This window comes from Coccidioides immitis, assembly GCF_000149335.2.
Source record: "Coccidioides immitis RS genomic scaffold supercont3.2, whole genome shotgun sequence".
Classification (NCBI taxonomy): domain Eukaryota; kingdom Fungi; phylum Ascomycota; class Eurotiomycetes; order Onygenales; family Onygenaceae; genus Coccidioides; species Coccidioides immitis.
In genome coordinates this window covers 2,424,964-2,446,714 of record NW_004504309.1, presented here as the reverse complement: position 1 = coordinate 2,446,714, position 21,751 = coordinate 2,424,964, and the positions used below count along the sequence as shown (strand labels likewise).

Genomic DNA, 21,751 nt, shown 5'->3' with positions numbered 1-21,751 from the left:
TATCCAGAAGTGATCAACTTAAACATAATTACATTAGCCTGTGCTGGTGAACTCTAGAGTGGTCATTGGATTATAGGCGAAGTCGGGGAGTACGGGAGCGCGCAGCTGGGTTTTTTATTCCAGCTTTTCCAACACTAATATCATCATTATCGTCATATCTTTAAGAAAAAAGGGCCTTGCAGATATAAAATGAGCATCACCCCATTACTCCAAGTTTTATGCATTGGCTGGGTGTTGTTGGTTCATATTGGAGTTTGGGTAAATAAAAGTAACCTCTCCCAGGCAGCTTTCAAAAGTCTTCATTCAGAGAGAACCCTAAGTTAAATATCTGTTCGCAACGACACCTGTCACAGTAGTAGCCACAAGCCGTGTCACCAGTCCCGAATCAATGGGAAAGCACAAAAAGCCTCACAGCCAGTACCATGGCTCCAGGGGCGATACCTCAAGGGCAGACCCAAGGGCTGGGAAAAAAATGGGTGCTTTCTCACGGGTGTCAACTCGAGCCAAGTTGCAGGCCAAGCAGAAGCCCCAGGATAAAAATGATCAGAAGCATCGTTTGCAACAAAATCAACGACCAGTCGTTCCGTTCTTGCCTTCCGATCGAATACTGCTTGCTGGTGAAGGTGAGTTTTCTTTTTACCTTCATACGATCTCATGAGAATGTATGTATCAGCTACGCAGTGCTGCTCTCGTTCATGCAATTTCCTGGGCGGCCAGGCTTTGTGCGAAGTGATACCCATACAATTATAAATATTGTCCAATTCTTGAGTCTAATGATTGCTACAGGAGATTTCTCGTTTGCTCTCTCTCTAGCAAGTAGTCATGGCTGCCGACGCATGCTGGCAACATGCTACGATAGCAAAGATATTTTATACCAAAAATATCCGCCAGCAGAACAACACATCACTCAGCTCTGCAGTGCAGCAGAATACACAGGTTCGGCACGAGGATTAAAGCGGAAACGAGAGGGCACGCCAGCCTCTGAAAATGGATCCGGCTCGAATGGCGAATCAACCCAACCCACTGCCGGTATACAGTCTACTCCAGATCTGCCATCGCCGAAAGTTCTCTTTTCAATAGACGCAAAGAAATTAGGACTCACTGGCGGTGGCGGAAAAGTTGTTCGAAAGGGGTTTCCGCGCCTCACCCGCAAAATAAGGGGACAGCCGCACAAACACTCAAAGCCAGAAGCTGGAAAATCCCGCGAAATAGATGAAAGCGGGCCGTGGGACATCATATGTTTCAATTTTCCACACGTTGGCGGCCTGAGCACGGATGTAAATCGGCAGGTCCGCGCAAACCAGGAGCTTCTTGTTTCATTCTTTAAAGCGTGTGTTCCACTTCTCTCTGCACCACCTCTGGACGATGATGGTAATGACTGGGAGGAGGAAGATGAAGGTCTGAGCGATGCCTCGGATAGCGGCGAGAATCCGTCGAAGAGTCGAAAGCTACGCTCTGAACCTGGACAGGTTATTGTCACCCTATTTGAAGGCGAGCCGTATACGCTGTGGAATATTCGAGATCTTGCACGGCATGCTGGGCTGAGAGTGGTAACAAGTTTTAAATTTCCGTGGGGTAGTTATCCGGGTTATTCCCATTCAAGAACGCTTGGAGAAATCGAAGGAAAGGACGGAGAGAGGGGGGGATGGAGGGGAGAGGAGAGAGAGGCTAGAAGCTATGTATTTGAGCGCAAAGAATTCGAAGATCGAGCAAAGGTCGCTGGCAAGAGGACGAGAAAAAGGAAGAATGAGAGTGATGATAGCGATGATGATTGAATAATGAATTGTGTAATTTGGAGTGGATATAAGAACAAAGCCTAGCTATATACCATCAACTTTCAATAATGAATATTCAAAATCCCGGGGTGGATATTACGCGTCCGTATATCAATTCCTTCCAGTTTCCCCATCCCCCAACTCCTTGCATGTAGTAATGAAATGGCCATAGTACCTCATGATATATATACCTTTTTCACCTCAGACACATCAAAAATTTCACCGGTTATAGGATCTTTAACTTTTCCTTCGGGAACACCCGCTTTCTTGCTCATATCTGATAGGCGATCCATGCCATATACTCTGCGATTTGGAAGCACAACGGGGTCATTCTCAACTGAACTTTTGGTGTGATGGGCATAGGGTACATGTCGTGCCAATTCATTCAGCTCAGTCGAGCAAATGGGACAAATCGAAGTGCTCAAAGAAAGTGGACTGGCTCTGGAGGAAGCTATCGCGGAGTGACACGATGGTGTTTTGAGGGCGGAAAGACCGGCGGAAAGAGCGATTTGGAGGAGTGGGCGAGAGGAGAGTGATAGAAGGTCGTGGTGTGTACGAATGAAGAGGTCTGAAAGATGCTTCCAGCGCTCGAGGGAGTACATACTCTACGGCATGATTCTCATTAGCTTCATTTTTCACTTTCGAACGTAAAAAGGACAGTGAAAATACCATGTATGGTTCAGCCCGAGTATCAGGAGGGTAGGCTAAAAGACCTGCTGCTCTTTGAATGTCGTGTGATTGGGTTTCGCTATGCGGCGTGAGGAACTTCTTCGCATGTTGTCTTGCCTCTGCCTTATCTCCCACCCGAAGCACCTCGATATACTGCTGTAACCTTAACTCGAACTCCAGTCGGTTCTATAATGGATACCTGTTAACGTTCCTTTCCTACAATCCACATCGAGGCCAGCGTACCTGAATCTTTTTCAAAGCAACTTTGTTTTCCCCGCACCATTGGAGTGCCTCCTTGGTCTCGCCTCGCCGAAGACTATGCGCAATCCGCTGGCACTGAGCAAAGACGCTTAGGTCGACAAGATCTGCAATTCCCTTGTCCTCAGCAAGCTGCTTGGCACTTTCTAAATATCCAGAGCGGAGCATATGATCGGCCAGAAGTCTGTTCAGACGTGTTCTCGACCATTGTTCGTATTTGACGTCAGCGAGACTTGGAATTTTGTAGAGATCCTGAATGTACTGTATCCGCTTCTGCGACTGCGTAGCGATCTTTTTCTCCTCCTCATGCAGGACCTCCATTTTCCGTTTGAGGCCTTGCATTCGTGTTATCATCGCATCCAAAGCTTCAATGGTCTCGGTCGGATTCTTGCTTCCGGACAAGGACGCATTTGCGGTTTCTTTTAGGGCTGGTAGAACATAATCTTTCTCTCGTTCGACGATCCGTTGAACTGATTTGAAATTTCGTCGAGCAAGTTCATGCGGTACACGGAGAAGGGGTTGGTCCTGTGTCAACTCTCTCCGTCAGTTCCGTGTCTTCGTCGTACTCGAGAGCAGGAGGTGCCAAGTACCAAGAGGAGGTGATTCTCAGGGTTGAGCTTGATGGACGTTAATTCCACCGCCATCTTGTGTGTGAATAAACAGAAAACTCAGGTTTGAAACAGTCGATGGAGCTTGCGGTGATGTCGAGGAAGAGAACCCGCAGCGGCGTGGAAGCACACGACAGCAAGCAGGTGACCTCCTCTCCAGCGAACCTGGCGGCCGCCGCTTCTCCGCATGGCATGACATAATGCCTGTATTGTCCGGAGCGGCGTAACTTACGTATCGGACCGGAAGATCAATCAGCCGCAGCCTGCACCAAAAGGCCACAATTTGCTTTGCTTCTTCTTCTTTTTTTTTTAACAGAAAAAAACATTCTCCCTCTTGGTTCTTCTCTCTCCACGAAGATATCAATCTGATGCTAACAAAAAAAGGGTAAGAGAAAAAATAATAATAATAATCTCTGGTCTCAGGATGGATCAGTTTTGGGCTCTGCCACCAGTGGCAAGGTATGTACTCTACATACAGGCAATGCTTCCTCGTCTCTCCGATTGAAAAAAAACAAAAAAAAAAAAAAAAAAAAAGCTGACACGCTGGTAGGACAATGTTTGCCTTTACATTCGTTCAGTCAACCTTAGTCCATGGTCGGCTCGTTAGCGGCTATTGGTCTATCTTCGTACCGTCTTTGATCTTCAAGGCCTTCCCTGAAGTCTGGAGGCTTGTCACTCCATATTTTCTCACTCGCGGAGGCTACGGCTTTATTTTTGACCTCTATTGCAGTACGGAATTGTGAAATGGCCGCGTTTCCGTGGCATCTCCACTGATGATTATACAGTGTACACGTACGGTACGGCACTAGAGGCTAATTCGCCTCGCTTCCGTACTTCTGGTGACTTCCTCACCTACGTTGTATTCGTAGCCACTGTGATTCTGGTGAGTGAGCTGCTGATATGCTTCACCACGAGTTATCATAGATATTGTTTCATTTCTTGCACCGTCTGCACCTCGGATATCTGCCCGCCCAGCCTATTACCTAGCTGAAGCGGTTCCTGGAAGCGAGGAAGATTACCCCTGCACTTCATACAGTCCTATCATTCGCAAAAGTCAATCTCAGGATGTATGCGGTGTAGGCATGGTGGGATTGCCTTGAAACAATAACCTGCGTGAAATCCAATTCACGTTGCGTGGTTCTGGCGCCCTACATATTTTATTTCCGTTAGCCTTCGTCCCTGATTCTCTGAATCCTATTCCCCAAAGTTCCAGACAATATATATCCACAGCAGTTGCGTTGGGTAAGCTGACGGCATCTATAGCTCTTAGCGGGAATCTTAATGCAATCTGCGCTTTTCATCGCAGGTATGGTGTTGAATGGATTCAAGTCAAGTTAATATCACTAACGTTGCCAGCGCTACTTATGGCATTTATCTACACATATGCGCAAGATAACCGCGGCCAGAAGACCACCTTCTTCTTCGTGCAGATTCGCGTGGAGCATCTGCCTTGGATCATGCTTTTCATTACTTGGATCATGGCTGGAGTGCACGAGGTGATGATCGAATGTTGCGGAATAGCCGCCGCGCATTTATATGACTTCTTGACGCGAATCTACCCTACTTTCGGTGGAGGTAGAAACTACATTCACACTCCCGCCTTTGTGCAGAGATGGTTTGCTGGTCGAGGGCCGCAGATGGCTCATGGTGGTTATAAATTTGATCCAAGGGACCGAGCCTCAGCGAGAACCACTAGTTCATCGACTGGTGGTCTATTCTCGGGGGGTGCCTGGGGTGCCAGAAGACCTGGCCGACGGTTAGGAGGCGACTAGCTTGATCCTTGATGGTTGCAAAGCATTGCAATGTAAAGTACAGCAACATGAACGTGATTACTAGGTTATTCGCATTTGTAATTCTACTGAACTTGGATCTATGTTTTCTCTGTTGGGTGCTATTTTCTGACATCCATAATTCTGTGCTCCCTTGTGCTGCTGGGAGGCTGCAGCTCGACGCTGCATTGCTGGTCTCTCGGGCCACCCGCAGCAAGCTGCAACAGCTTCCACCAATAAAACGGTGCTTATGTCATCGACTCGAAAACCACAAGCGAAAGTAAAGAAAGTTTCAAAAGATTCGAGGGCAAAAGCGAAAAAAAAAGCAGAAAAGAGACAAGGAGGTCAACCGTATATTCGACCACGATAGATCCGGTGTCTCGTACCTACGTCTCTGGATCGCGACATTCTGAACTTCTCTTTTGCTTGATTCCGACCATATTCGACCATGGCAGCCAGCAAGAGCGATATGGATTTCAGTATCAAGCCGGAGGCGGCGACACCTCCAATTCCTACATCAGAATGGCCGCTGTTATTGAAGAATTATGATAAATGTGCGTTATTATCGGTTTCTCGCATAACAATATTCGAACCCTATCTCTCTTTTTGTGACTTTGCTCGATGCTCGAGAGACTTTTTTTAGAGAAAATGAGAGCTGACTATGCCGTAAACTCACAGTGCTTGTCAGAACTGGACATTTCACCCCAATCCCAGCAGGGTGCACTCCCTTGAAGCGTGATTTGAAGTCGTATATCAGCTCCGGTGTTATCAACCTTGATAAACCATCGAATCCTTCCAGTCACGAGGTTGTCGCATGGATGAAGAGAATTTTGCGGTACATTTCCTTCTCTGAGATATTCTTTGACCGGTCCCGATTTTAGAAACATTGAAGACTGATGGTTGTAACTGTTACAGGGTCGAGAAAACGGGCCACAGCGGAACTTTGGATCCTAAAGTTACTGGATGTTTGATCGTTTGTATAGACCGCGCCACTCGCCTCGTCAAGTCCCAGCAAGGAGCAGGAAAGGAGTACGTCTGTGTGATCCGATTGCATGACAAGATTCCGGGAGGCGAAGCTCAGTTCGCGCGTGCCCTTGAAACCTTGACCGGTGCTCTTTTCCAAAGACCACCGTTGATCTCTGCTGTCAAGCGTCAGTTGCGAATTCGCACTATTCACGAGAGCAAACTATACGAGTTCGACAACGATAGGCATCTGGGTGTTTTCTGGGTCAGCTGCGAGGCTGGAACCTATATCCGAACATTGTGTGTGCATTTGGGTTTGCTTCTCGGGGTTGGTGCGCACATGCAGGAACTGCGAAGAGTTCGAAGTGGTGCTATGGACGAGCAGGATGGGATGGTGACGCTACATGATGTTCTCGATGCTCAGTGGATGATGGACAATAACCGCGATGAATCGTACTTGAGACGTGTGGTTCGACCACTGGAGACTTTGTTGACAACCTACAAGCGTGTTGTTGTCAAGGACAGTGCTGTCAATGCCGTCTGTTACGGAGCCAAATTGATGATTCCCGGATTACTCCGTTTCGGTAAGTGGAATATCGAGAACTAGCATTACCCCGGTGCGGTACTGATGTCCCTTTGTCATAGAGGCTGGAATTGAAGTCCATGAGGAAGTTGTCTTGATGACAACCAAGGGAGAAGCTATCGCTCTTGGCATTGCACAGATGTCCACAGTCGAAATGTCCACCTGTGATCACGGCGTTGTCGCTAAGGTCAAGCGTTGCATCATGGAGCGAGATCTGTACCCACGACGATGGGGTATGGGTCCCGTTGCCCTCGAAAAGAAGAAGATGAAGGCAGATGGCAAGCTTGATGTGAGTTGCAGTGTTGCAGATCGTGAAGTTGTTATCAGTGCTAATTGTCCACTGTAGAAATTTGGCCGGCCCAATGCTTCGACCCCAGCCAAATGGCAGGCTGAATACAAGGACTACAGTGCTTCCGCTGATGCTGCTGCTCCTCAGCCAGCCACTGAAGCAACACCGGCTACCCCCGCACAAGCGCCAGCGGCATCTCCAGAAGAAGCGTCATCTCCTGCCCCAGAGGCAGACAAGGAAGACGCCAAGAAGCGAAAGAGACACGACGGTGAGACTCCAGAAGAACGCGAGGAGCGAAAACGTAGAAAGAAGGAGAAGAAGGAAGAAAAAGAGAAGCGGAAGCAGGAGAAGAAGGAGAAGAAGGAAAGAAGAAAGTCCAAGCAGGCTGACAGTAGTGACTCAGAGTGATTCGCCTTTGCGCTGTTTGCTGTGTTTTTTTTGTATCATACTTTGGAGTCTCGGTCAAAAAGGGGGTTGCTATCTGTTCTCTGAATCTTTGGGGTTTGAGTGATGTTTCAAGTGTCGTTTGTTTGACAGCTGTTGGTATATAATGGCCACTGTTTATTAGTGATGGAATTTTATTTCTCATGATATATCCCTTGAACTCCGGTGCGATATGTTTCAGGTATTACCATTGTTGAATGTATTATGCGCGAAAATTGGGTTTAGACATTATCGTATTCTATTTGAGCTACTTACAGTGCTAATTGACCAAATATGTTCCTGAATCTATACGGATTACAACCTCGAAATGGTAGCAGCAGGGTTCTCATCGTGTTTTCCAAATGGTTTTGTCTGGATCGTCCCTTTGACCGCTAATCCACCGTCGTTGCGCTCAATCCAAACATCCCACAAGCTGCGACAGGCCGGTTCTTTCGGCTTTGCGCACACAGTCAGCGGTTGTTCAACTAGAATAGGAGCCAGATTCCGATATTCGATTGCTGAAATTGCTTGTCTAGATTCGCTGAGATGGTCTTGGAGGAGTGTCAGCATCAATGTGAGCGTCAGAGGTCCATGGACGAGCAGATCTTCGTAGCCTTCTGTATTGCGAGCATAGTCACGGTCGAGATGGATTGAGTGGGCGTTAAATGTCAGTGCGGAAAAGCGGAAGAGAAGAGCGCGAGATGGAGTGAGCGTATGGCGAAAAGTTGGATTTGCCGGAGCTATCGATGCCAATTGTCAACGCGAACTATGGGATTCCACGTAGCACATTGCGATTTGCAAACTCACCTCGAAGAATCTTTTTTTGCTGGTTTCCATCGGTTTTCTCTGCGCGAAGCTGCTCCGGGATCTTATCCCGCATAAACACTAAATTTCTTTTCTCGATCACAGTGCTATCTCCCCAGTCTTCTTCGTTTTCAGTCCATATTCTACTCGTTATATCTTCCTCCTTCTCCTTCTCTCCAAGGATGGCCACCCGTCTTTCAATTCCGACAAAGACTTTCTCTTCGCCCTCCTTTCCTGTGACGCGCACGTCTCTAACCCCTTCAACGCATACGGCCCTTTGGCAGTTCAAAAGCGGCCCTCCGTTGAGATCGCGAAATCGAACAGAGCCTCCAGCCCACATTCGGCGATTGAAAGGGGCCCCGGGGGAATGCAATACATCGCACCCGTCCGGTACCAGCTGGGACGAGGGAAGTTGCGGTGGGAAATAAACAAGATGATGTCCCCGGGGCATATGCCCAGGTTCGAGGATTGAAGGGAGGGCGAGTTTCTTCACATCCTTTGCGAATGGATTGGATTGAGAGAAAGGCAAGAAATCGGCGAGGGACACGCGCAGAAGATGGGAAGGCTGCGGGGAGAGATAGTCGTAGCTGAGAAATAGGCGTTGGCCTATAAGTGTTTCTTCGAGCCGTGACAACAACGGTGATGTCGCATATTTGCGACTGTTGTGACTGGGGAGGCCATTGAGCCACGCCGGGCCATTCCTTCGGACAATCTGGCTCATGGTTTTGTCCTCACTCTTTGGGGTCGTCATCGGAATCCACCGTGGTGCAATACTGTAGTTAATTATTTTGATCCGGCCTCGGTGATTAGTGAATTGGCCTCGGTCAGTGAAGCGGATGCGAGAGTTCCCGCTATACTTGTACCACAGACTTGCCCTGCTCAGTCCGCCGCATTCACCAAAAAGCGAGTTTCTTTGCAGCGTAACTTTACTCAGCAGGCCGATCGACCTTTTCTTCGATCAATCCGCCAACCATGAAACATCATCTGTGGCTCGCCATGGCGCTTCTACAGTCAGGAGCATTGTCTGCACTTCCGAAGCCGCGGGTCGCATTTCTTGGTCCACTCGGGTCTTTTTCCCACGAGGTCAGAAGCATCCCTGTCAACTCTTTTGTGGCGAAATCACAGGCGCCGCCGAAACTTAAGAGCTCAGAATTCACTAACGTTTTACCATCTTCTCAGGCAGCGGTAGCGTCCTTCGGATCTGAAGCGACAATACTTCCACAAGCGTCGTTCCAAGATGCCTTTGCCGCGCTCCAAGCTAACGAAAGCGATTATGCTGCCATTCCGCTCGAAAATTCAAGTAACGGCGCCGTCGTGCAGGTCTTGGACCTCCTTGCTGATCGCAAAGGATTATATGGTGATGTAGCAATTTGCGGAGAGCATTATCTGCCGGTCCACCATTGTCTATTGGTGAAGAAAGCGGATGGAGGCCAAACCTCACCCCCGCCCGTAGATATCACTACGGACCCTCGCTACGAAGCGATCACTAAGCTCTACACCCACCCACAGGCGTGGGGCCAATGCGAAGTTTTTCTATCTAAATACTTCAAGGGAGTCGAGCGGCAAGACGTCTCAGCGACCTCAAAGGCAGCGGAGATAATCTCCAAGGAGCCTGGCAACAGCAGCGCCGCGATCGCGAGCAGATTCGCCGCGGAGCAGCACGGCGTCGATATCCTGGCCGAAAACATCGAAGACGACTCGGAGAATACCACCCGGTTTTTACTATTTCGCAACCGAAAATCTGATACTCCCAAGCTGTGCGGCCATGAAGATCAAAAGAAGCCCGATGAATCTGACAAGAATGCCATGCGGAAAGCGCTCATATCTTTCACGATCGACCACAGCTCCCCCGGCGCACTCGCAAACGCACTTTTCATCTTCAAGAAGTTCAGCATGAACCTGACTGCTATCAATTCTCGGCCGAGCGGAATTCGGCCTTGGCAGTATATTTTCTTTGTCGAATGTCAGGGCCCAGCTAAGCGCAACGATCGAAATGTGGAAAAGATCATGGCCGGCTTGACATCTGTTACACACTCGAGTCAACACCTTGGAAGTTGGGATGATATGCTTGGGTCAAACTAATCAATATTAACTGGCGATTGGGACGCGGATGGGATAGATTTTAGACTAGATATCCTTTTGGATTTTGTACGCATTTATCGATTTCGGGAATGAGTGTATTTAAAAGCGATAGCAAAAACCGGAATTTCGGGGAAGGAAAGGACTGTTAAAACGAAATTTAAAAGCAGAAAAATCACACGCATCTCTGACTGGAAAGGAGAGACAATCTTGCCAGCGTGTTTAAACTCGAAGTAGAGGACTCTGCAGAGGAAACAATCTATCTGGCATACAGCTTGATTGCAATTTGTTGAGCCTCCCTACCGTATTGCTAATTTATCGAAGAGCCACAAAGCATACGGAAATTGTCCATTCTAGTGTAGTAGCAATAATTACTCCCTGTAGCGGCCACTGATCAGCATCTTTAAACCGAATAATCGCAAGTCGACACGGTTCTGAGCTTGGATGGCCCTGTGGAAACGGCAATGTTAACGGTTACTCTAGCAGAATTCGGGGCCTGGAATTATACCTCTAAGGAGCTTAGGGCAAGCCCGGGAAACAGGACTCGGGGTCCGAACGGCGGTTTCATTGGAATACCCATTAACGCCATCTTCACGACACGACGGGCGCGCCGTCAGAATATCCGCCGATTGGATTTCTGGGCTACCATCCTCGCTCTCTGCGAGGTCTCCATACCGTCAATCTGCCAGATTTAATTAGTGATATTCTGTTATATCTCGGCATGAGATATCTCACCGTCATAGAATTCATCCTCGTCATCAGAATAATCAGCAAGTTGTTCAAAATTGACCTTATACCGAAGGATCGCTCCGATTCCACCAAAGCCCTTCACGAACTGGTTTCCTTCTGTGGATTTGTCGGAAACGAACTCCAAGGTCGCGCCGAATTCCTTATACTTATCAGCGAGCCATTCAAGAAGAGGGCCTTGCTCGACAATTTCCATTTCTTGACCGGTATCCTTATCCATGAACATCTCTCTGTTGGCTTCTTGAATTTTGGTGGTGTGAAGGACAATCTCGGTGCCAGAGGAAGACTTAAGAGACCAGCGAGTAACGTCCAAGTTCTCATAGACAATCAATGTCTCTGCAGCACCAAGCTCCAAAGCCTTCAAGGTATCTTCGACACCATAGCAAACTCGGCCGGTGTCTTGGCTGATTTCTTCGAAGTACTTTCCGATGAGCTTCTTTTCTTGAATGAACTTGACATTGCCCAAAGTCTCCGCAGCCAATTCGATGGCCTGGTTGAATCCGTTCTCTCCACCATAGGACACATCGACAACCTTGATGACCTTTGCTTGAAGGCGATTATCGAACATGTCTGACTGGTTGAGATCATTCTTGAAGTCGGCGGAACCCGCGAGGACCAGACCACCGACGTTAACTTTGTCGTTGGTGATGAAGTTCTGCACCGCCAGTTCAGCAACCTTCCGGACGTAGTTGTGACGACGTTCTTCCCGAAGACGAGAGAAACGTAGAGCAGACTGTCCACCGCGAGAATGCTTCTTGGGCAAGTCAACAGAGAACTTGTGGAGCACATCTCTGGTATTCCCGCTCAGGGTACCGAAAAGAGCACCATTACCGTCCATGATAATAAAGCCGAACTTTTGATCAGACTCGAGCAATTCGCTCAAGGCTTCGGTATGAAACTTGTTATCACAGAGGTAGAGGGACGTGTTGATGGGTTTGAACGGTTCAAAGTCGATGTTGATCTTGCGTTCCTTTCCTTCAGATGTGATAATTTCACCACAGTAGATAACAAGGCCATTTGGAGGCACCTTGTTGTATAGCTTAAGGCGTTGCTGGGTTGACGTAATGGCTGAAAGGACCGATAGACGGTTAACACGAGACTTGATGTTGGAAGCAGTTCCCTACGGACCGGTTAGCATAGCTTTTCAACAAGTCAGCAGAGCATAGAGATAACATACAAATTCTTCAGCCAACATCTTGGCTGCTCGGGAAACCTGATCCTTTGGAGCTGTACAGACTTGTCAGCCTAGCCAGATCACACGACAAGCACTGGACCAACTCACGGATAATCAACGAAATCATGGACGTTCCGTTTCCACGCGCCGCCTCAAGGCGCTTAATCAGTTTTTTCACCTTCCATATTTCAATATTCTTCTCCGCGTCGTTTGCCTGCGCCGCGCTCATCTTGGCGACGTTGACCTCCGCGACCAAAACCAGTTACAACGGTCTCTCACTCTCTTGGATCGACAACTGGGGCGGTGAGCGGTCAGCCCACACAGGCCCTCCGAGACACGCAGCAGGGGGCTCTGGGAACAGTTGAGTGTGAGACGCACCTAGAGAACTTGTCGTCTTGTCTGGGAGTTGTCGAGGTTTGAGTTTTTTCCTTGGGAAATTGTGGGGGTTTATAGGAGGGACGTCAGAGGGGCTTATGTCAGCGGTTCCTGCGCCACTGAGTCGCGGCGGCTGAACAAGTCCGATCGGCTCTGGCTACTAACAGTGGGGGGGGGATGGAAAAAATCGTAAGGTCAGGTGGAAAGGATGGTTTCCAAGGAGTTGTTGGATTATCGAGCTATCGATGGTCAAGGGATGGCACCCTCTATCCTCCCTGTGGGGAGGCTATTTGGGGGATTTGGACCTTTTCGGTGCTTCTACGAGGTACACTGCTAAAGAAGAGAAACACACACCTACCCTCTCGCTACCCGGTCCTAATGCTTCTACTCCGTATCGCTCGAAGATATTTCTTCTTCTTAGGGATCATTGCAATAGTTCATCGCAGCCAAAACGTTAGCCACCGGTTCATACAAATAAGCGAAGGAGGCTCTTCGGATGTCATCTGAGGTCGTGAGGAAGGACACTGGCCAAAATGTAGTTGAAAAAGAGACGACAAACCAGCAAACATAACATAGTATTTACGAAGCCGACTTGTTTAAATCAGCTAACTGATATGCAATCATTCGGCAGGTGTTAGAATAACCGTGAAATTATTCCTCTTTGCCCCAGGATTCACCATTTTTTTCTCGAAACCACCGGATTTGGGGTTGGCCGGGCGGTTGTATTTCCAGAGCTGATATATAAGTTTCTGCGTGAGCTTTCTCCTGATAATCGAGTACCCTAGACTCGACATTATATCCTGTAATCTCTCCTCCGTGAAGTATCGAGAATTCAGCACGCATGCCGCTGGTAGGACGAGAAACAAACACGGTGCTAATTTTCGTAAGGATCCGTTGGATGTCGGCAATGTCGACGTTAAGAAGGCGGTGGTATGTCGGAGCATGTCGCCTCTCGTAGTAGCATCGGGAACATAATTTAAAACGAGCGAAAGGCTGATAATATGGAACTTATCGGGATCTGTTGAAGGAATGGGCCTTTCCATGAAATCCTGTTCCAAAATACCAGGTTCCTGTGAGTGAAGATCAATCCTGACAACGTCTATGCAACTGACGGCCGAGCAAGTATTCCTAGCAGACAATGCACCGACTTCAAGTAGACGAAGCCGGGTTTCGCAATTTGTCAGCCCATCCAACGCCGGTTTGAGCCATTCAATGAGAACCTTGCTGGAATCGCCGCCGCGCTCTTTTGATTGCCCCGTTTTGCTGGCCAGTTGATAACTCTTGAGTCCGCCAAGAGCCTCAATCTTCTTGTCAAGTTCATGGACCTCTTGCTCGTTGCCATCTGTGAGTGCTCGAGCACGCTTTTTGTGGAGCTGGTGGTGTGATCGAATCAAGGTCCGCGTTGCCCTTGCCGATAGGGATGCGATTGGTTTCTGTATCGTCGGAGGTCTGCCATGCGAGAGTGATTTCGGCCTCTTGTTTCGCGCTATCTTCACCATATTTCGCAGATGTCTGAGCCAGAACGCAAGCGAAGTAGATTTCTCCAATACCGGTGGGGTCCTTATCACTGCATGATGCTGGCGTTTAATCGAGCGGCGAATCTCACTCCAACGAACTTCACAAAGGGCGGAGTGCCACAAGGGTCGGATGGCTGTCTACAGGACAAGTCGAGCCCAGGCGAAGTTAGATGTTTCCGCATCGGGAAAGGTGGGGAATTTTATGACGGTGGTGGTTCCCGAGTGACGTTCGTAATTTACAGATCATGTGACCCACACAATGAGGGTTTGGCAAACTAAGCGAGAAAGCCAGGACGGCCGATGAGAGAAACCAGTGGAAGAGAGATTGACTCTTGCGACAACAACCACGACGCCGTCAATCAGTAGCCATGGCACCAAAGGACAGCAAGACAGGTGGGCGCTTTTCCTTCATCTACTTCGATCACGCTTTCGGCGGAGATTTCGCCATTCTTCCAGCGAAAGCTGGGTGTGAATCCCGCCCCAAATCTCCGTCGAAGTTTCTTATCGTTGTGCGGCCAGGACTGATGGGAATTTGTGATTATAGGCAAGAAGCCCAGCGCTAAGGCTGGTGCTGCTGCAAAGACGGTGCTTAAGGGGGTACGTTAAAATTCGAAATCCGCACCCAGGGTCTACATATTCTATGATTGATGGAAAGGGATTGAGGACTAAGGCTGCGCAGGTTCACTCTCACAAGGTCAAGAAGGTCCGCACATCGACCACGTTCCACCGACCAAAGACCCTTCAGCTGTCGAGATCTCCCAAGTATCCCCGCAAGTCCATCCCTCACGAGACTCGTCTCGACCATCACAAAGTCATCGTCCACCCACTGAACACTGAGAGTGCTATGAAGAAGATCGAGGAGAACAACACTCTGGTCTTCATTGTGGACGTCAAGGCGAACAAGAGACAGATCAAGCAGGCTATCAAGAAGCTGTATGATGTGGATACCGTCAAAATCAACACCCTGATCAGGTAGGTTCTCCAGCACCGCGAGCGGGACATTTAGGATTCAAAAAAAAAAAAAAAAAAAAAAAAAAAAAAAAAAAGAGGAAAATCGGACCTTTGGTGTGCGGCTGCTAATAACTGTGCGCCTTAGACCTGACGGATCAAAGAAGGCGTTTGCCCGGTTAACACCGGATGTTGATGCTCTGGACATTGCGGCGACAAAACTGGCTATTGTTTAATGGATGGGACGAACTTTTTCATTCTGGTGTTCTTAAAGACGTCGATCGGTTATGTTTGCAATCATATATAGGCAATGGAACAGAGATTGACGCATGATGGCCCGGTCTTACTTACTTCAGACATCATTTTTAATATCTGTTGATTCACAATGCCACCCAGCGTGGTAATGGAATGGATTGGATGGGTAAAACACATGCTGATGGTTTTTCTACCTGCAATTGCATTGCATCGTGATTTCCTCCACATCTCGATCACAGTCTTTTTTACCAAAAAAAACTCGGAAACGAGATGATCGCCCAGAGTATTAAAGTCTTATTAAATTCCATGCAGCCATTGGAGGAGTGTGACTAAAACCCGCAATATGGTTTCTGTCCCGGGATATAAATGATGATCTCACCATTCACTGAGAATCCGTCATGCTTCTTGGCGACGCGTTTAATGGCACGTTTGAGGGTACCAAGCGAATGGGTCGACGCGTCTTGATGGACTACGAAGCATGCCTGGGAGTGCCAATAGTTGCTACATATGTACGGAGTACTGTACATATGTACCCCGTAGAGATGGGCAAGTAGGCAGGACGGCACACGGGGCAGGGAGGACAATTCTGTACGATATAGCTGCGCAAGGTGTTACTCCGTCTTTATTGGCAAATACTCTGCGTAATACGCCCGCAATTCCACGGAGGACAAGCGTGTCGTAAATCCATGACTTTTGGATGTTGGGACATATCGTCAGACGTAAGCGGTACATACGGAGCACACTGCAGAATCGGGCTAAGGCTGGGCAGCATGATCTGAGGATTTGCCATCGCGAACAGGGTTTGATCGATCGGACAAGGAGTCTGCCAGGGGGATGTGCAAGGAGTTCGTCGACAAAAGCAGCGGAAAATCCCTTCAGCGACGACGCAATGGCGAATCGGAGGGCGGATCTAGACTGCGTCGCGGGTATTGGTGTGACTTGGACGCATTAGCAGGGTGGATGCGACCAACCACCAGGCCAAGAAAGCTTCCCGCCTGCTGCAACCAAGACTGCCAACTCACAGCCGCACCCACTCCACCTTCTCAACCCACTCGCTTGCTCCTCTTTCGCTCCCTCTCGCCCTACTCTCTCTCGCCTCGCAAACCACCCCATCCCGATCCGAGTCGCCGCCCATCGCCATCGTTTCCGACTCCAATCCCTCGCTATCATCGTCGCAAACACGTCGCCATCGTTTCTGTCTGCCTTCTGTCCTTTCTATGTCATTCAGAGCCGGCCGTCTCGACCCCTCTTACCGTGCTTACCGCTCTTTGCGCCTGGGCGCCTCGCCTCACAGATCATCTGCCCGACACCGGATTGACTGCAAATTTTCCACCAATTTTTTCGTTTTTCACGCGTCAAATCGCAGAAAATACGTGACTCGGTGATAATTGGTTTTCCATACGCCCTTTTCAAGATGAATCCGACGCGACATCCGCCGCCTTTACGCATATACCAGGATCCCCCCCAGCCAGCAAACCAGACCTCCGCCCATTCCTCCACACAACACCCTCCCACTCATCCCAAACATCTTCAGCCGTCTCCTATGCCCCTTCAGGCAATTCATAATGTCAACGCGAATCGAAATATTGTACTAGACCCCCCGTCAAAGGACCCAAAGCCTCAGTCACCCGTCAAGCCTCAGCAGAGGTCCAATGCGACGGGCTCCGAACAGGGGAAACTTGGCTTTGTTCCGATTTCCGCACCTCACACGGCTCGACTGCCCCAGGGATCTCCCTCGAAGAAGTCCCAATCCTATCCATATCCTAGTATTGCTATGCAGCCGGCAAGAATGCCTTTGTTTACCACATTCTCCAGTGTTCCTGACCCTCAACCTCAGTTGCCGGCGAAGCCAATCATTCATGAGACCTTTACAGAAGTCGCTGCTACTCCATATGAGACACAGAACCCGACCAAACACCCTCTAACGGAGACCTCAACGCTGAAGGATCGCTCGTCGAAGAAGCTGAAACGCGAAGAGAAACAAGTTGTCCAGCTTCCGGCGCCTCATGAGATGCCTCCAGTCGAAGACGATGGCGCCAAGCCGCCATACAGCTACGCGATTCTCATCGGCATGGCTATCCTACGCGCTCCCAATCGACGCCTGACGCTTGCTCAAATCTACAAGTGGATCTCAGATAACTTTTCATTCTATCAATCCAGCGACTCTGGCTGGCAGAACAGCATTCGTCACAATCTCAGCCTAAATAAGGCATTTGTCAAGCAGGAGCGCCCGAAAAATGATCCTGGCAAGGGAAACTATTGGACAATTGTCCCAGGAATGGAACTTCAATTCCTTAAAGAGAAGCCAATCAATCGTCCGCCCATCATGTCAACTCTTCCTTTGACTCAGCCGGCTGCACGGATCCCCCGGCTACAGCCGCATCCTCCGGAATCTCAAAGAGTGGAATTCCAGCCAAGTCGCCCTCCCGTCAACACGTCTATGCCGCCACCAGAACGCATCTCTCCACCCAGCCAGGATATTTCTTCCGATGCAACAATACCCGCTTCCGATCCAGCACTTCAGGAGGACAGTAGCGAAGAAGTTATCTCGACTGCGCACCCCTCAGTTGCCGCTGCACGCTCTTCTCCCCTTCAAGCAATCCGTTCGTCTCCACCTGTTCCACCCCCTGTTTTCCGTCGCGAAGCCACACCTCCAACTCCATCCCGCCCGGCTACCGCAACCGTGCCTGGATCTCGTTCAAGAAAACGTAAGCTGTCCATCATGAATGACAGTGGCTACTTCTCTTCTTTGGAGTCCTCTGTCATGAGACCACACAAATCAGAACATCTCTTGACTTCTGACTTGGATATTGAGCCTCCACGGATCAAAGCCGGACGCGCTGAAGAAGAGATAGCACGCATTCGTAGCTCATCGCATGATATTAGCCCCATCCGCTGTGCTTCGCTGAGAGAGACTACCCATCTTCTGGGCTCCTCACCATTACGCAACGAATTTATGCAGATGGTGCCTCCTCCATTGACTCCTGCAATTAAATTCAAAAAACCGCCAAAACCGCCACCGTCTCTTTCACCCAACACCAACCTCCGTAACCATCGTAAGAAGATTCAGCAGATGGTTAACTCTCCAATCAAGCATCTCGGGCTGGCAGATGATGTTCTTCCTTGGAGCCCAGCGTTCAATCTTCAGGATGAGGCGTTGGTGCATGATACATTGAACGGCACCCCGTTCTTTGATATATTTTCTGACCACTTCGGTCCTTCCCTTTCTACTCCCACTTTAGGTTCTCCTGAAAAAAGATCCGCAAAACGCGATCGATTCAGTTCCAGTGTGCTGGCAGACATCACAGCTGTTAACGGAAATACACGTTTGAATACGCCATTTTCACGGCTTTCGAAAGCTAAGGCTGGGAAATATTATGAGTCCCCCTGTAAGAGGACCGATAACTATACTGAGAATTCCCACGAGGACTTCTTTTCTTTCAATTTATTTAGCGAAGATGCACTAGGAGAAGTTGACGGAATCGACCTTCTCCAAGGTTTTGAAAAAATTGGAAAGCCTGTTAAAGAGGAGCAGTCTCCAAAACGAGTTCTTGGATGTGGTCGTAAAAGTGTTGGACAAAAGGGCTAAGCAAGCCTCGGTCGCTCCTTGAAAGCTTTCTTGGGATTTTAACGTCGGATTGGGTCTATTCGCTCACTTTTGAGTCCCTGAATCTTGGACCTCTCAGTTTTCTTTTTTTTTAATATTTTCTCTTTTGCTTTTTGAGCTTCCTGCCGTTGGATGGGGCTATGGATTCACTTGGAGTCTTGTTCTTGATTGCTTTTCTATTGATTCAGTTGTGCTCTGTTGGACATGTTTTTGTCTCGTTGCATGGTCGCGCGTCAGGTTTTATGCCCCTTCTTCCGGCGCTCGGCAAGTTCCCTCATTATTGACACTGGGTTTTGACAAGGGCGTTCGGGGCCAAATTCGGCATGGGTGGTCAGATTGTCACAACTTGTTATCTTCCACAACATTGGGATTTGCGGTTTTTCAAAAAAAGGTCAGAACTGGCGTTGGCACAGCTTCGGTATTGTTTGAGTTCCTAGGTGTCTTTGCTACGGGAGATTTCTCGACTCGTCCTGGTGTGGCGTGCTGGTCGTTATGGGTCACTCGGGCGGACTTTCTTGTTACCAGCATTGATCTCCTCTTCGTTTGTATATCTTTTTTTCGCGCGGGTTGCTTTGGAGTGGCTTGACAGTATTGAGCTATCGGTGGGAAAACTACATATTGGGGCTATGACTCTGATGATAATGTCTGATGTACAGGATTACGGATTATGAGGTATTGTTTGACTTTTATTCTGTTGATAATTCGCAGACTGTAGCTACAAGTTTAACTGAAATCAATTATCTTCTTACTATGGACGAAGGTTCAGTTTGAAGTTTTAAGAATTATTGGTGCTTTTATATTGGGTATCCGAGATTTTGTTGCGAATCATACTCCTATCAATAGAAGCATCGAGGATGATACGCTATTTAGTTCCCGTCCTCAAACGCCATTGCCAAAACACTCTTTCAACATCCATCAGAAAAAAAAAAATCCGAATCATGATAATATCCACACTCGACTCCAATATTTATCATATCCTTTAAAGTGAAATAGAAATCCTGTGCTCTAAACCAGCGCGCTGGAGTACCTCCGCAGGCTCTAGTCGCTGCTCGCGCACCCGCGACATCCGCAGCTCACACACTGTATATTCTGATTTTCTTTCAGCTGAGCTTTCGGGACACGACATATGCAGGTCGAATTAAAGTTCGTCTCTTTCGTCTGAATACAGCGGAGGCAGCACAGCTAAGCAGCAACAAACAAAACAAGTCAGCATCGAACAAAGATGGAACGAGCAGAAGGATTATACACGAGATATGCAACAAAGACCGAGGGAGAAATCACGGAGCATAAATGGAATACGTTACCTTCTCGTAGCCCTGCTTCTTCCACTTGGCAATCAAATTCGCATCTGCGTAGTTATTCTTCAGCAACCAGTCGTATAGTTGCTTCGATATCGCTTCTTTCTCGTAGTATAAGTCGTATATATATCTTGATCCTAGTTCAATATAGATGGTTAGCATAGGGAGGAGCTCTCTTTCCAGCTTTCCACTTATGAACAGCAACTGATCATCCCTTGGGCTAGACCAGTGATGAAGACTCACGTTGATGGCTGATTTGAAAGATGGGCCATAACACTTCGTGTCTCTTTTTGCCCTCATGAGAGGAGTTTTCTGCATCTTTCATTTTATTGCTAAATTCAAGGAGCGTGTCCTCGATGTCGTCGAAGCCGTCTGGCGGCGGTTTGCGATTTCTCGATGTCCGAATTGGCGGCATTATGACTGGAGTGGGAAGATGGGAAGAGAAGCTTAGACGCTAAAACGGATGAAATAAGGACTCCAGTAGGAAAAGAAGAGGTGGAATTTTTTCCAAATAATCAGCTTCTGTTTTATGAAAACCGTTGTCGTGAACGAAAGAGAGTTCAAGAGCGGCCGCAGGCAGTCTTTCTGCGACGCGGCAACAGCAAATGATGACGGCGGATTTCGGTTTTTGCCAATTTTCACCGCCTCTTGCTGGAGCTGCAAATCAAGCAAATTTCAACACCGCAAAGCTTCGTCTGGATACTAGATCCGTTCTTCTCCCTGGTCCATGATTTGTACGATTTGACAATTTGAATTAGCCGTCAGATCTAGATTATCCATCCTCCTTGTCCTTTAGTTTCCTAGCGCCTCGAAAACATCACAGCTAAAAGCCATGGACCAAGTACAGCTCGACCCCAGCAAGCTCAACGCCGCCGACAGAAGAGAACTTACGCAGTTCATCGCCAATGAAGCCCAGAAGACGAATATCCAATCTAGTAAATTGAATCCCCGTGTCCCTCTTTTTTGTCTTTTTTAATTTATAATCTTATTTTTGCCTTTTCACGAGTTTTAACATTGCTCTGTTTTTTAGCCGTTCACAATTTAACCGAAGTCTGCTGGAAGAAATGCATGACCGGAAAAGTCAGCGGTGGCGCATTAGATCGCAATGAAGAAGCCTGTGCAAAGAACTGCGTCGAGCGGTGGATGGATGCCAATCTCGCTGTGCTGAAGCACCTGGAGACGTTAAGAGGACCCCAATAGACAACAGGCGTGTTGTCAGGAATGTGTTGGTTTCGCCATTTGATCTTTGCAGAGAAAGAGATATCTATGACAAGACATTTAACTCGGCGAGGATGAGGGATGGGTTAACAAATAAAAAGGCGGCCCATTTTCTTTCCGTGCTAGTCCGCCGCTTTGCTGCGTCGATTCGTATAGCTTACGGTAACTATCTTGGGCCCTTTCTGTATTTTATGGACTATTAGACGCATATAACGGTTTGGCTGTCCGGTTGGTTCTATTGGGAACTTTAGAGATACTACGTGCATATGCGCTATCAGATACAAAATGTTACAAATGACTTCTGTGCTCGCAACAATGCAATGGATCAAGTGTACTGTAAATGCCATTAAACCCAGGACTTCGTTTATGCTCACAATCAGTCAACATCCAAC

At 48.3% G+C, this 21,751-nt stretch overlaps 13 protein-coding genes across 14 annotated transcripts; 8 read left to right on the top strand and 5 right to left on the bottom strand.

Annotated features, from left to right (window-relative positions):
• Positions 1–388: 388 nt before the first annotated feature.
• CIMG_06378 (25S rRNA (uracil2634-N3)-methyltransferase) lies at positions 389–1,869 on the top strand (the record flags this gene model as incomplete). Its single annotated transcript, XM_001242481.2, has 2 exons — positions 389–623; positions 787–1,869. The coding sequence occupies 2 exons, from the start codon at positions 389–391 to the stop codon at positions 1,773–1,775; spliced, it is 1,224 nt and encodes a 407-aa protein (XP_001242482.2). The 3' UTR covers positions 1,776–1,869.
• Positions 1,099–3,470, bottom strand: CIMG_06377 (protein FYV10). Its single transcript, XM_001242480.2, has 4 exons — positions 3,293–3,470; positions 2,688–3,227; positions 2,445–2,630; positions 1,099–2,380 (listed from the first exon to the last, which is right to left on the bottom strand). Exons 1-4 carry the CDS (start codon positions 3,344–3,346, stop codon positions 1,952–1,954), a joined length of 1,209 nt encoding a protein of 402 aa, XP_001242481.1. The 5' UTR covers positions 3,347–3,470; the 3' UTR covers positions 1,099–1,951.
• A 164-nt stretch (positions 3,471–3,634) lies between these two features.
• CIMG_06376 (derlin-2/3) lies at positions 3,635–5,190 on the top strand. The gene is made up of 5 exons (XM_001242479.2): positions 3,635–3,769; positions 3,861–4,039; positions 4,096–4,193; positions 4,574–4,616; positions 4,667–5,190. Exons 1-5 carry the CDS (start codon positions 3,735–3,737, stop codon positions 5,080–5,082), a joined length of 771 nt encoding a protein of 256 aa, XP_001242480.2. The 5' UTR covers positions 3,635–3,734; the 3' UTR covers positions 5,083–5,190.
• Positions 5,191–5,408: 218 nt separating this feature from the next.
• On the top strand, positions 5,409–7,640 carry CIMG_06375 (centromere/microtubule-binding protein cbf5). The gene is made up of 5 exons (XM_001242478.2): positions 5,409–5,633; positions 5,758–5,914; positions 5,995–6,626; positions 6,688–6,914; positions 6,972–7,640. The coding sequence occupies exons 1-5, from the start codon at positions 5,528–5,530 to the stop codon at positions 7,320–7,322; spliced, it is 1,473 nt and encodes a 490-aa protein (XP_001242479.1). The 5' UTR covers positions 5,409–5,527; the 3' UTR covers positions 7,323–7,640.
• CIMG_06374 (uncharacterized protein) lies at positions 7,563–9,118 on the bottom strand. Its single transcript, XM_001242477.2, has 2 exons — positions 8,145–9,118; positions 7,563–8,077 (listed from the first exon to the last, which is right to left on the bottom strand). The coding sequence occupies exons 1-2, from the start codon at positions 8,890–8,892 to the stop codon at positions 7,653–7,655; spliced, it is 1,173 nt and encodes a 390-aa protein (XP_001242478.2). The 5' UTR covers positions 8,893–9,118; the 3' UTR covers positions 7,563–7,652.
• Positions 9,050–10,499, top strand: CIMG_06373 (chorismate mutase/prephenate dehydratase). Its single transcript, XM_001242476.2, has 2 exons — positions 9,050–9,224; positions 9,321–10,499. The coding sequence occupies exons 1-2, from the start codon at positions 9,114–9,116 to the stop codon at positions 10,221–10,223; spliced, it is 1,014 nt and encodes a 337-aa protein (XP_001242477.1). The 5' UTR covers positions 9,050–9,113; the 3' UTR covers positions 10,224–10,499.
• Positions 10,262–12,550, bottom strand: CIMG_06372. Of its 2 annotated transcripts, XM_004445308.1 has the most exons (6): positions 12,520–12,550; positions 12,250–12,436; positions 12,145–12,194; positions 10,956–12,087; positions 10,729–10,902; positions 10,262–10,670 (listed from the first exon to the last, which is right to left on the bottom strand). In XM_004445308.1, exons 2-5 carry the CDS (start codon positions 12,368–12,370, stop codon positions 10,898–10,900), a joined length of 1,308 nt encoding a protein of 435 aa, XP_004445365.1. In that variant the 5' UTR covers positions 12,371–12,436; positions 12,520–12,550; the 3' UTR covers positions 10,262–10,670; positions 10,729–10,897. The 2 variants fall into 2 exon arrangements, with proteins under 2 accessions (XP_004445365.1, XP_004445366.1); XM_004445309.1 differs by having other exon boundaries at positions 12,250–12,550.
• Positions 12,551–12,728: 178 nt separating this feature from the next.
• Positions 12,729–14,208, bottom strand: CIMG_06371 (25S rRNA (adenine2142-N1)-methyltransferase). The gene has a single exon (XM_001242474.2). It carries the CDS (start codon positions 14,013–14,015, stop codon positions 13,137–13,139), a length of 879 nt encoding a protein of 292 aa, XP_001242475.1. The 5' UTR covers positions 14,016–14,208; the 3' UTR covers positions 12,729–13,136.
• A 138-nt stretch (positions 14,209–14,346) lies between these two features.
• On the top strand, positions 14,347–15,505 carry CIMG_06370 (60S ribosomal protein L25). Its single transcript, XM_001242473.2, has 4 exons — positions 14,347–14,426; positions 14,578–14,630; positions 14,713–15,005; positions 15,130–15,505. The coding sequence occupies exons 1-4, from the start codon at positions 14,402–14,404 to the stop codon at positions 15,215–15,217; spliced, it is 459 nt and encodes a 152-aa protein (XP_001242474.2). The 5' UTR covers positions 14,347–14,401; the 3' UTR covers positions 15,218–15,505.
• A 129-nt stretch (positions 15,506–15,634) lies between these two features.
• Positions 15,635–16,613, top strand: CIMG_13052 (uncharacterized protein; the record flags this gene model as incomplete). The annotated part of the gene is made up of 3 exons (XM_004445307.1): positions 15,635–15,745; positions 15,836–15,962; positions 16,036–16,613. The coding sequence occupies 3 exons, from the start codon at positions 15,635–15,637 to the stop codon at positions 16,611–16,613; spliced, it is 816 nt and encodes a 271-aa protein (XP_004445364.1).
• A 37-nt stretch (positions 16,614–16,650) lies between these two features.
• On the top strand, positions 16,651–18,825 carry CIMG_06369 (forkhead box protein L2; the record flags this gene model as incomplete). Its single annotated transcript, XM_001242472.1, has 1 exon — positions 16,651–18,825. The coding sequence occupies one exon, from the start codon at positions 16,651–16,653 to the stop codon at positions 18,823–18,825; it is 2,175 nt and encodes a 724-aa protein (XP_001242473.1).
• A 791-nt stretch (positions 18,826–19,616) lies between these two features.
• CIMG_06368 (cell cycle control protein cwf14) lies at positions 19,617–20,706 on the bottom strand. The gene is made up of 3 exons (XM_001242471.2): positions 20,385–20,706; positions 20,148–20,278; positions 19,617–20,025 (listed from the first exon to the last, which is right to left on the bottom strand). Exons 1-3 carry the CDS (start codon positions 20,554–20,556, stop codon positions 19,882–19,884), a joined length of 447 nt encoding a protein of 148 aa, XP_001242472.1. The 5' UTR covers positions 20,557–20,706; the 3' UTR covers positions 19,617–19,881.
• Positions 20,707–20,888: 182 nt separating this feature from the next.
• CIMG_06367 (mitochondrial import inner membrane translocase subunit TIM8) lies at positions 20,889–21,672 on the top strand. Its single transcript, XM_001242470.2, has 2 exons — positions 20,889–21,076; positions 21,172–21,672. Exons 1-2 carry the CDS (start codon positions 20,974–20,976, stop codon positions 21,339–21,341), a joined length of 273 nt encoding a protein of 90 aa, XP_001242471.1. The 5' UTR covers positions 20,889–20,973; the 3' UTR covers positions 21,342–21,672.
• The last annotated feature ends 79 nt before the right edge of the window (positions 21,673–21,751 follow it).